General features: G+C 36.2%; 2 protein-coding genes across 4 annotated transcripts; both read right to left on the bottom strand.

Moving 5' to 3' along the window:
• Positions 1 to 2,150: 2,150 nt before the first annotated feature.
• LOC122307744 (dnaJ protein ERDJ2A-like) lies at positions 2,151 to 11,395 on the bottom strand. 3 transcript variants are annotated; one of them, XM_043120816.1, is made up of 11 exons: positions 11,167 to 11,395; positions 10,200 to 10,582; positions 10,010 to 10,105; positions 9,688 to 9,820; positions 9,456 to 9,562; positions 9,123 to 9,340; positions 7,507 to 7,684; positions 7,283 to 7,402; positions 6,955 to 7,041; positions 3,390 to 3,500; positions 2,151 to 3,084 (listed from the first exon to the last, which is right to left on the bottom strand). In XM_043120816.1, the coding sequence occupies exons 2-11, from the start codon at positions 10,383 to 10,385 to the stop codon at positions 2,254 to 2,256; spliced, it is 2,067 nt and encodes a 688-aa protein (XP_042976750.1). In that variant the 5' UTR covers positions 10,386 to 10,582; positions 11,167 to 11,395; the 3' UTR covers positions 2,151 to 2,253. The 3 variants fall into 3 exon arrangements, with proteins under 3 accessions (XP_042976750.1, XP_042976752.1, XP_042976751.1); XM_043120818.1 differs by having other exon boundaries at positions 9,688 to 9,808; positions 11,167 to 11,391; XM_043120817.1 differs by lacking the exon at positions 11,167 to 11,395 and adding an exon at positions 10,963 to 11,157.
• LOC122307745 lies at positions 7,691 to 8,823 on the bottom strand. The gene has a single exon (XM_043120820.1). It carries the CDS (start codon positions 8,662 to 8,664, stop codon positions 8,155 to 8,157), a length of 510 nt encoding a protein of 169 aa, XP_042976754.1. The 5' UTR covers positions 8,665 to 8,823; the 3' UTR covers positions 7,691 to 8,154.
• Positions 11,396 to 12,698: the final 1,303 nt, after the last annotated feature.

Below are 12,698 nucleotides of genomic sequence, written 5' to 3'. Positions count from 1 at the left end.
AAAGTCTAACTAAAGTCGCCAAAACAAACCAGAACCAGTCAGAATTTGGAGCAAAACGGAAAAAGGAGGTATAGTGGTACTACACATTGCGATAAGCATGCAATGCAAGGTGCATTTCATAATACTGTCATGAACTGGGATTTGTAACCTTGTCTTGTATGTCCTGATGCTTCGGCCTCCGTCAAATCTCAAGTAGAGGTTGGGGGCGTCACACATAACTATTCTAGTCCAAAGTCAAATAAGCGAACTCCTAAGCTCTAGCTTTGACTTGGGCTCTCTCTCTCTCTCTCTCTCTCTCTCTCTCTCTCTCTCTATATATATATATATATTATCTTCTCTTAAACGTTGATTTGTTCCTTATTGTTGTGCTTCAGCCCTATAACCAGTCAAACCTCTTCATCAATCCAAAGCCCCATCACCCTTGATTGAAGCAAGATTCTTCGATTGATAATTTTGTAGTAACAAAGGTGGTGTTGTTGCCTATATGCTACTGTTTTTTAATTGTGATGTTTGGATGTTTGGAGATTTTTCAAAGTAGTGGTTGAATATCAATGCATTTCTTGTGTTGGAGGATTGATGTTGGATTTGATGGAAACTAGAGCCACTACGACATATAGTACCTTTTGTGAAGGACGAAACCATTAAGCAAAAGAAAAAAGAAAAAAGAAAAAAAAGCCAAAACTGACACTAAATCTTTAAGGTGATGAAAAAAGCCGTCACCCAAGCAATACAAAAACCATGGTACCAAATAGTTGGTGTGTCAATTTATCGTTTAACCATCACAGAACATAATTTTTGTGGCTGTTTTATTTCCGCCGTCCAATTTATCGTTCAAATGTGATCCCTAATTTGCGACAATTCGTTTCTGCAAATGTGTTATCAACCATGTAGTGGCAAATGCATGTTTGAACATAATGTTATAATGTTCTATTATAGCAGTGCAAACAGTAAGTAAAAGATCATTCGAGTGTAACTTTCTTTCGAACATTTGTTATATAACGTGAGAATGCTACAGTGTAATTAGTAGATAAGTTTGGACGTTGTAAGTTTATATTCAAATGTAAATTTGATACAAATTAAGAAATACATAAAAGAAATTATATACTTAAAATAGTCCAAATTGTATCATAAACACAGACAATAACTAGAATTGTTTTCAAAGCTTAGTGAAGAAAATAAAAAGATTAAACATCATTTCTTCTTGTTCTTTCGAGCATTGCGATCATGCTGCAGTGACATTACGCATTTCATTTGTCATCATCTCTCTTTGAATTTGTTCTTGCACTTCAATGCGTATTATTTCCCTCTTGATCCTTTTGTTGCTCCCTCAAACGTATTTCCAGCTCTAATTGTTGAGATAGTGAATCCTCTAACTCTTGTTGTCTTGCCTTCATTTGCTCAATCTATTGACGCGCAGCATCCCAAATCTTTGGTAAGATTACTCACTCGGAAACCCAAGGCCATGGACATTGAAACCCAAATGCTTGAAAGAACGTCCTAGTCCGCTCACATAACCAGGTTTTAGCCTTGAGGACTTGGGTAAATATGCCCATATCACTGGGAGATGATTCTTCAAAAGCATACTGCAACTATATCATTTTCTCCTACAAGAATTTTGGGAGTAATTGGTTATTAAAAAAAAAAAAAAGGTGATTAATAATGAAATAATTTTCTGAAAACTAAACTTTGCGATAATCAGTTGACACATAATGTTTTTACAAGGTTTAAATTTTCTTAATATTTTTTATTTGTTAAGCTTTTTATATTGATAACTCATATGATGTTTGAATGTCACATGACAATTATCTTACTAGAAATTAATGGGAGATGGACAAAGGGATTAAAATAAGAGTTTTTTAAAAAATACTTAACTGAAATGCTTGTAAAGTTAAAACTAGATAATTTTCTTGTTTGGGGTTAATTGTAAAGCTAGTAACTAGTTATAAGTTTTTTGAAATTAAGGTATTAATTTTACGAAAGTTGAAAATCTAAACCAAAATTTATAAAACCATGAAATCCCAATTACCTATTTTGTTTATAACTGAAAGTTCCAACTATCCTCTTTCTTAGTCAAAATCATGATAAAATAAAGATATATAAAGTATCAGATATGGGAAACTTCGCCAAGATAAAAGACGAGAGAGCGCATATAAAGTGACTCGCTGTGAAGATGGTTATGTTCTTCCACTGATCAAAGTAGCTACAAAAAAGTTTATGGTTTAACTTTTACCTATTAATAAATAGAATTGTGTTTCACTCTTCATCAGTGCCTGAACCTTCTGAGCTCAAGCCTCCTTTATTTACTGTACCATTGGCAGCGGGGCCTTTCTTTTTAGTATCGTGTCCATCTGCCTCATCTTCACTGTACTCACTCTCATAATCGTCATATTCCTCTTCTTCATTCTCTTCTTCTTCTTCAATCCCTTCCTCCAAGATGGGTCCCTCTTCTGCAACAAGGCCACTGCGGGTGCCAGCCCTAGTCCGTTTCAAAATCTTCAGTTTCAAGTTAGTCCTTTTGTCACAGCCGATCCACGTATCACACAAGCAGTAACAAGTCAAATTGTAATTCCCCTCTGCTGGGGCTTGGAACTTTCCCATTACCAATCTAGACCCAGCTTTCACCTTCTCAACTGCATCTCTTACAGCCACACTGGTCTCCCTTACATTTGCTCCCGATCCCTCCATTGTCTCCTCAATTGATTTTGAAGAGGCAGTTATAGCTGCAGCTTCATCCATAAAACTAACCTTCTGGTAAAACCACACGTTATTTGAAACAGGGTCTGCAAGCAGAAACCAGAAGTTCTCTTCCTTGTGAAATGGGTAATAAGGGGCATGGGGAAGTGCACCTATCAGGCCGTTAACACGTTTGAGTGTTACCCAAGCATGGACCGTGACAATGTCACCCTCTTGTATACCCTCTTCACCTTCAGTCTCGCATGTAACTTCAATTGTTATAGTAGGCATCATTTCCAGCACCATCTCAACATCTTGTACAGAGTCGGGCGAGAATCCAGCTACCTGAGCAAGCAGCTCAGCACGTTCATGCAAACTCATCTCCTGAAGCTCCTGAAATGTTCTCACCTTCTGCAAATGAAGAATAAAAAGGCTTTAAAAATTACCCAAAGAAGGCCAGGTTATATGAACTGGATCTTTTTTCTCGGTGGTGGGGGTGGGGGTGCTGAGGAGGGGAGTTAATTTCCAATACTTAATACATGGATTTTAAATACATGACATAACAAATATATGCAAATACACAGACGAAACCACAAAGGTAACGAGGCAGCCATCAAAAATAAAAGTTGTTGTTCAGCCGTCAAAAACCTAGAAAGAGGCAGATTAACAAATATATCCCAGTATGACACAAACAATAAGGAGATTTATCTGCATACTTTGCGGGCTATCTTTTTTATAACAGCTTCACTGAAATGCGGCAGCTGCAGAAAGGGTGCAATGCCTTCAGAAGACCCTCCAATTGCCTTCCTTGAACTGAGAGGAACAGCCTGCACCACAGGCAATATAACAAAAGGATACCAACAGTGAGCATGAACTGGAAAAGATAAGAATAATACTGTTACTCTCTCGTCTAAGCATATCTATAATTTTTCATAAGAACTTTTGCTTAGTTATTAACTATTTGTTGGCACAATCACTACAAAACAACAATAAATATATCCACCCAGAACATAGATTTTCCAGGAAATAAATAGATAAAAAAAAAAAAATGGAACTTGCTTTTATGGTTCTGAACCTCACTGGAAAGAACTTCACAGTTGAAAGACACGGCAATCGTGGGCTACAAACGGGTAAAAAACACAGCATATTCAGTTCTGCTACAAACTTACCAGAAAATTTTCAACAGGTTCACTACTAGGAACTCAGAAAGTATCATATTGGAGTAATCTAAGAAAGTGAGGTTTACACTGGAGGGAAAATGCACGTTTACACAGAGAGAGAGAGAGAGAGAGAGAGAGAGAGAGCTTATTTTAAACATAAAAGTAAACAACTTGCATTTTTTGAAGACCAGCATTATCTGTTAGCTACCTGCTTCTACATTATACAGAAAAACTAAGTCACTACTAGTCCCCCGCCTATTCAAAAATTTCATAAAGCTTCAGTCATAAAGATTGAAAATGTTCTCAGCACGCATCTCACATAACATACACTGAACTTTTAAGGTTTCTATTTTAGAAAATTTTGGGTTTCTATTTTAAAAAGTAAATTAGGGTTAGATTTGAAATTGGGCCTTTGAGCCTGTGTCCATAGATTGGAGTTTAATTATTGGGTGTCTAGGATTGAACCCACAGGCTCATTTTTGGGAAGCCCAATTGAGGTTTTATCGCATAATAGTAGATAGTCTCACAGGCCTAAATTATTAGGATCGGCTAAGGATTCTTATTGTGCCTATGGGCCCAATAATTATTTAAAAGCCATTTGATATTTTTGGACAAGTTAGCATTCACTTGGATTAGATATAGTATTGGGCCATAGACTCGAGTCATATAAAAGCCCATTGATGGTATTGGAAAAGTTGGGCTTCATTTGATATTACTTAGGTGCAAGAACTCCTTTAAAGCCCATTGGATTTAGTGAACCGGCCCATTAAAATGTCTAGACAACCCGACAGCCCCCTATCTGGAATCTACACTTCTGGTTTGGCTAAAACTCCACAGCATGATTGCACATTCACTTACAGTCCTTCCCCATACAACTTCCTCTCATGTGTGGGATTCCTGTAGCTCTTTCACACTAAACTTCTCCTTCCACCACCCAGAAAAAGCCATACACTCCTCTATAATGATCATCCACGCACAGCACTCACTCTCCATTTACATAAGCTTCCAGTCAAACATCACCTTAACAACTTCATCACATTTTTTCTTCACCTATTAAAACAAGAGCTCAGCCCCTCACCACAAAAGCACCGTTCCAATGGAAGCCTAACCAAAATTAAACCTCACGCCCCTCAAGCCACCGTACACCTCAGCCCAGCTCTTTGTGGCACGCACCTCCTTCCGGAAAACGTTCATCTTCCACCAACTCTCAGTCATCTCTTTCTTTAGGTAACTCTCTCACCAAACTGTTGTAATAAGGGTTTTAAGCTCACGGGTTGATACTTGATGCATTATGGGTTTACATGGGGTTACGGCTGGCTAGTTAGTTCTTAAATAGAAAGTGATAAGAGTTACATATATTATGGATTAGAAAAGATGGTCTTGGGTTGCCCAGTTTTAGTAGAAAGTATTTTGGGAGTCAATTATATTATTACTATTATTTGTGGGTGATAAAAATGTGGAGGATGATTTTGGAGCTTACAAGTTGCATAATTATGGCTTGATTTATCATGCGTATTACGAGGTTATGATATTAAGTGATAACTTAAGAAAGGACGTATTATGGTTGGATGTCACGGAAAGCCTCATTAAGTGAAGTTTTAGGGAATATTTGGGGAATGAGATGAGATGAAAATTCAATGAATAGTAGTGAAATTGTTTGTGAATAGTAGTGAAATGGTTTGAGTTATAATGTTTCATGTGGTTTTGGAAAAGGAGAGAGAAAAAGTTGAATAAAAATATTATAAAGTTAAAATATTGTTAGAATATAATTTTTTAATATTATTTTTGTTTTGGTATTTGAAAAACTTGAATTATTTTTTGTGTTTTGTTTGGAAGTTTGGGAAAGTTGTAATGATTAGATAATGATTAGATGGAAAAGTTGAAAATTTGTAATTGAAAAGTGTATATTTGAATGGTGTTTGGATGTTGAGATGTGACGAGATGGGACAAGATGGGATGAGATGAAACCATCCTAACATACAAAAAACCCCTTGGCCTTTCAAATTCATAATGCAAGCACAGTAGAAATTTGGCATACCGATATGCTTAAATGACTCCCTAATGACGTGCAAAGAGTGATTATTGCACAAAGTTCGAGGTAATTAACCATGATCTCACCCTTTGCACTACTTTATACAAGAAACCTTAATCAAGGTCTTTTTTTATGAGATATCTTTTTGTAAAACAAAGTGATCATCTTTTTCTAAGCTATATGACATGTACATGTTTTGATCTATGATTATATATGTATGTCCTATTCTTTGGTAACCCCTGTTCATGCATGTTATGTATTAATGAAAGCAATGTATGCAAAGGGTTTTTATGTATGCTTCTGTACGTGGTAATATGTCTACTAATAGTATGTTATGCAAGAACAAAAGACAAGAACATGCTAAGATATGTAAGGCACAACAAGACAAGATGACAAGAAAGCAAGTTTATGATTGAATGTATGACATGTAAGATGCGTAATGGCCTAAGTTATGATACGTATATTAGTACCATAAGATAAGGACAGATTGCAATGGCAGGATAGACACACTAGTTGTGCATCTAGTGATGCCATCTTCATGTATGTATTCCTAACCCGAGCTCTCAGACGAAATCAAGATCACAAAGATCCCTAACCCTAACTCGTGGGGATCGGTACTGACCAACAAAGAAAGTGGAACTAAGTGCAGATGCATGCATGTATGTACGATAAAGTTTTATTGAGCATGTTATTTTCAAAGAAAAACCCTATGTTATTATATGTTTCCCGTGCAATGAAGTGACTTACTAAGTATTCAACTCACGTTTTGTTTTCAATATTTTAATCATCCATGTATCAGATTATCAATGTAATGAAGATGATGCAGGACAAATCATGGCTCAAGAGAAGAGGCAGAGGCCTAACTGCCTACAGAGAATTTTAGTCTATGTTTTAATTATTAACAGGTTATTTTATTAGCACAAGACTTTGAACTATTTTTTATTATTGCTTTCATTGCTCTCTTTTAATCTCAATTTTAATCAAGCTTATCCTATTTTAAATTTATGTGAGCCTTTTATGCCTGCTGCATATGTTTTTAAAAGGCTAGTAGCATTTCTGACCCTAGAGGGATGGAGTGTTACATCTCACCTGAATGATACATTGAGAAAGCTCCACTACACCAATTGCAGGCCTCAGCCATCCATGCCCCTGTGCTGTGCGCGGTATAAGTGCCATCTGCACAGATAATAAGGAATTGATAATGGTGGAGAAATACCCCCCCCCCCCCCCCCCCCCCCCCCCCCCAAACAACAAAAAAAAAAGTGGAAGGAAAAAAACACAGAGCAAAGATGGAGGCAAGGTTGCTGATTCACAAGTTAATTGAGCCACAGGCTTACAGGGGATACCAGCGTTAAGTGCAATCAGAAGTTATCCTAGAAGTCTGCTTCAGGAATGTAACAGAGAGCATAGAAATCACCTTCATTAATTCTTCAAGAAGGCGAGGCGAAAGTTCTAGTACCCGTCTAAAATCACCTTGCAAAGATGGAGGCAAGGCTGCTGACTCACGAGTTAATTGAGCCTGAATTAACAATTCAGTCTGAACAGAAAAGAAAAGGGAAAAAAACATATAAGAAATACCCAAAAGAACCACAAAAACAAACATTAATTGGCTAGTATAGTGAAATCGAGCACACAAAGTACCTTAACTAGCGATGGATGCTGCTTCCAAAACTTAGCTTGCTCTTGCTTAATGTTTTTAAGGTCCAGATTCAATTCACTCCTGACCAACATGAATAACTTCTGGAGGGGCTCATTATCGGTCCTACGAACTGGAATTTCCATATATTCAGCCGCCTTTATAAAGACATCCATAACCTTGCTGTGTAATCAAGAGTCGCAATTAGAATGACAAAAAATTAATGCAACAATTACAGGGCAACAGATTAAGTTATGCGTAGGGATAAGTCTTGGTGATGCCTCTATTTTTCTTTCCTTCTTTTGACTCATTAAAAGGGGGGAAAAGAAAAATACAGGCAGCATCACCCAGGGTTCCAATCAACCAGTTCAGTGTCATATATCGGTTTGCCTAACATCAACGGTCTTGCTAAATACAAAGCATTATAGAAATATGTACAGGAGATACAATCAAATTATTATTTTGATTAAGTTGGAGGAGAGGTATTATCAAAATATTTAAAACATACATTGTACGTGTGTGTGTGTGAGAAAGTTTACATATGGTATATATACAATTCACCCAGTAGGGCAGTTCACCGGCCCAACCCTGCCCGAAAACACCAATTTCCAACCCGACTTGATTCTGTTCCATACCGATGACCCGTTAAGCGATTACCTAATTACTTTTTTTGGGTTGGGGCGGGGGAGATTTCTCTCAATATCCCAATTCCAGATCAAATTCAAACCCACGATAATCATCTTAAAATCGAAATCGGATATCTTAAAATCGAATCGGATGGAACCCGGATACCAAATATGATGATAGCAGAGAAAAACAAAGAGATTGACTAGACCCAGAAGAAAAACCCAGAAAGATTTGACAAGATTCTGCACCAAAGCCTCCACAATAATTCTGGACAAGGAGAATGAAGCATCCATACATTCAGTACCAGCCTCTGAACCCACAAATCGCTCACAAAACCTGAGATTACCCAACGACCTCCTAAGCAGTGAGAACCACAGCCCCACCGGCCTCCTTGATCTTCTTCTCGGCAACCAGAGCTTGTCGACGTTGACGATTGGGCAGTAGAACTTGTTGCGCAGCTTGTGGAAATACCTCATGCCGACCTTGCCAAAGTACCCCGGATGGTACTTGTCGAAGAGGATGTGGTGGTGGTGCATCCCTCTGGCATTTCCCCTACATCCCAGGTGCTTCTTGTGCTTACTGATACGGCCATGCCCATCACTAACGTGCCCATGTTTCTTCCGGTTCTTCTTGAAACGGGTCGTCAAGTTCTCACTTCTCTCCCTCTCATAGCCTCGCTCAATTGGGTTAGGGTTTCAAGGGAGACGGCCAGGAAATCGAAATCTATATAGATTAAAATCGGGTAACGGGTAATACCCGTTTCTGATTTTAACCGTAAACGGATCAGTTTAAATCAGAAAACGGGTCGGACGGGTTTTTACCCAGTTCTCACATACTATTGCAATTAAGCATAAATGTTTTACCTAATAATGTACAGGAAAATCATATACAAATGCCAACAGCATGCATTCTGGTAATGGATGTACCCTAATTGGACGGAAATGGTAATTGAGCTTGTAAACATATCAAGTCAACTAAATATTAACATATGTACCTTGGGGCCAAAGAAGGTTTCATCAAGTAATAATATGCTGTCAGCGTTTGGTGCATCACATAATTTCCTGTATATTTGGAAGACCTCGAGAGATAGACAACAGCTATCACTAAAGGCAACAGAATACACACACCAACTATCCAAAGGAGAAGTATTCCACCAGACGCCCCATCAATATCTAGCAAGAACTTAGGGAGAGCTATGCCCATTTGAAAACCCTGCTTCAACAAAGAATCAAATTTAGTTTTGTAACTTCACCGCTTATAGTTTAGTACTATATACAAACAGTATAGGGAAACTTCTATTCATTTCACAAAACATAAAGTTATATACCTGCCTGCCATCTGGATGGCCATATTTCTCAAAATTCTCACGTGATATTGGATCTGTCAGGGCCTGGTAAGCCTTTGATATAAAATCCACAAAATACTTGTGTGCCTCTAAAGAAACAAAGACAAAAAAGAACTATCACCATGCATGGGATTTGTACTAATCCACATCTTTCTCAACAAAACAAAGGTCTGAAAATGAAACAAATAAACAGATGAACTAAAAAGCTTTCAACCTGGATCAGGGTTTTTATCAGGATGGTATTGAATAGATATTCTTCTATATGCTTTCTTTATTTCTGATTCGGAAGCCCCAGGTTCCAATCCAAGAATGCTGAAAGGCTCAAAAACTTGAATCTGAGCACAAATCCCCAAACCCCCCCACCCCGCGAAAAAAAAAATCAATCATTTAAGCATCAAGGCATATATGGTCACAAGATCCTGTACAAAATCCTTAATCATAAGATGTAGCATGAAAATGAACAAAGTATAACAGGAGGCACTACTCAAATGGCAACGTATTTAAACTAATTCTGAAATCTTGATTAAAATATTTACCTCGCGACTCATATTTTTAATGTAATAAACCAGGACAATCATTATGACCCAAAGCAATATCAGGGTGAGGTTACTACAAGTTGAGAAGTTTGAAATCTGCAAGATATCCAGTATAGACACCACAGTTAGATCAAATAAAGGAATTAGGCATATATTGAGGATACATCTAAGGGAGAATGAAGGAACTCACCCGCTTAAATATTGATTTGCGGTACTTCCCTGAACGAGAACATTCAGAGCAATGGCAGTGTATACTCTTTGTTTTCTTTGAGGCAGCTCGGCATAACTTCAGAATTGTATAGGGCACCAATGGCAAGGCCATTATTGTCAGAATGAAAATCGGAAACAATGCACTATTCTCCTCTGAAGCAGCCATTGAGACCTTCTATTGACAAGAACTTGTATATAGTTGACTCCGGTTATAAAAAAGACAGTAATTGGCAGTCAACTCTACTTTCAATAAATGAATCTCTTCTACTGCTCTTTCTTTGGCGAATCTCAACTGCAGAACTTGTTGACCCAGATGAAATTCAAAAATTTGAATTTGTTTCCCACGAAATCAGACCCTCAAACCTGGAATTCATTTTCGTTGCAAAACTCCATGTCCTCAGTATTCACACAGACCAAACAGCATGCAAAATGCGGCATCATAAAAGATTAATTTAGAGTACGTTTGATCCCGCCCCACCTCAGCCCCAATGCGAGCATAAAAAATAAAAAAATAAAAATAAAACAATATAAAGCAAGAAATTCCGGACTTCAATTGATTTTCAACTCAGTTTAAGCAACCATAATAGATACCATTAACTAAGCAATATATTCATGAGACCTCAATATAACAAACCTTCTAAATAATTCCCAAATGATGCATAGGATTTGAATCCTATGCACGAAAAAAACAAGTATTAGAAGGGAAAAAAAAAAAGAAGGATCCAAGTAATAACCAAACTTACAACTCGGAAGAGAGAGAGAGAGAGAGAGAGAGAGAGAGAGAGAGAGCCTAATCCCATAAATTCGTGCATGGCATAGCAAAGGGATATAGAAGCAGTAAAACTATGAGAAATGGGGTTAGATTGGGATTAGGTTTTTGAGGTTTGAGAGATTTCAAATTAGCATGGAGAGAGAGAGAGAGAGAGAGAGAGAGAGAGAGAGAGAACCTGTGTGAGACAGTGAGAGTATCAAAGGAGGACCGCGAAGTGTGCCCAGAGAGAATTGTAGCTATGGTGTCCAAAATTGTTCGTTGAAAACCTCTGGATTTGGGACTTCTAAATTAGGGCTGAATTAGCTCCAAATCCACATTTGTATCCTTAATCCTGGGTCCAGGAAAGTGATTAGAGATATTATATTAAGGATTTGAAAGGGAGTGCATTTAAAATTCATATAATTTAGAGTTTCAAGTTGGGATTTTATTGAAATCCAAGCAGGATTTCAAACAAATTCCTGAGTTGAAAATCCTCTGTGTCTCTGTAAAACGATTTTTGAAAATAATTTTTACGAATTTTTCATGTTTAAAAGTGTTAGGAAAAATTCTATAAGCAACAAATAATTTCAGTGAATGAGTGGCAATGAATTTCAAAATCCATATAAAATCCATCCAAATTCCAAAAAAAGAATTTTGAAATTAATAAATTTGAAATCAAGATATTTCAAGTTAAGAAATTTAAAATCTAAATCTAAATATAAATTTTTTTAACCAAATGCAGCCATAGTGAATTTTACCAAGAACAACGACAACAATAACAATAATAATAATAATGCAACATAGTTATTCTTATTCTTTGAAAATAATAGTTATAATTTTAGTTACTTCAATTTAATTATCAACATAGTTATTCTTTGAAAACTTGTAAATCAGATTATGAAGTTAAAAAACATCTTGTTTGGTTTGGTAGAATCATCTTATTTTATCTCATATAATTATTATAAATTTTTTTAAATTTCTACCTAAAATATAATAAACAACTCAATTTTTTTAAATTTTAAAACAAAAATATTATTAAAAAATTATATTTTAATAATATTTTATTTAACTTTCAACTTTTATCTCATATTATCTATATAACCAAACGAGACTAAAATCTATAAAAATCTTTAATGTGGTTTACTACTCTACAAAGCTCTTATAAATTTTGTGTGGATGATGACATGTCATGAATTTAACAAATATTAATTTGACCTACTTTTTTATCTTAAGTTTTAAATGGTGGTACGTGAATTTGTAAAATTATACGTGGCATTAATAAAACTTATACACAATTTGTAATTACTCTATAAAATTAAAAGAAAGAGTTCTGCTACGTATAAACAAAGTCATGCACTAATTTGCGTACTAATATTGATTTCTTCATATTTAAAATTTAAATTAATATTGTTTTCAATAAAATTTATTTTTTGACCAATCACATTAGATTAGTGCATATATTAGTGCGCAGTTGTGCTTGCAACTAGATTTCTCCTAAAAGAAAAGTATGAATGAAGGAAAGTTGGGGATGGATTGCACACCAATCCCACCTATACCGTTTAATGAAACGGTACATTTTCATCTATGGGTTTTGTTGGAATATAGAAAATCATATAGAGAAATTAGAGTTAAAATCTCTAGAAGCCAAATAGAGAGCTCTATCTGTAAATAAACAGTTAAGTTAAGTCAATTAGTGATATACTAGGGCAAATGCCATGTATAAATAGA

Source organism: Carya illinoinensis, chromosome 4, assembly GCF_018687715.1.
Source record: "Carya illinoinensis cultivar Pawnee chromosome 4, C.illinoinensisPawnee_v1, whole genome shotgun sequence".
NCBI lineage: Eukaryota > Viridiplantae > Streptophyta > Magnoliopsida > Fagales > Juglandaceae > Carya > Carya illinoinensis.
Note: the sequence above shows the minus strand (reverse complement) of the source record. Positions and strands in the feature narration are given on the sequence as shown.

Coding starts and splice junctions, on each gene's coding strand:
- LOC122307745 (XM_043120820.1), bottom strand. CDS start 8,664: ATGCACCACCACCACATCCTCTTCGACAAGTACCATCCGGGGTACTTT.
- LOC122307744 (XM_043120816.1), bottom strand. CDS start 10,385: ATGGCTGCTTCAGAGGAGAATAGTGCATTGTTTCCGATTTTCATTCTG. Junction 7,685..9,122: donor AAACCTTCTTTGGCCCCAAG/GTACATATGTTA, acceptor TTGATTACACAG/CAAGGTTATGGATGTCTTTA. Junction 3,085..3,389: donor TAAAAAAGATAGCCCGCAAA/GTATGCAGATAA, acceptor CTTCATTTGCAG/AAGGTGAGAACATTTCAGGA.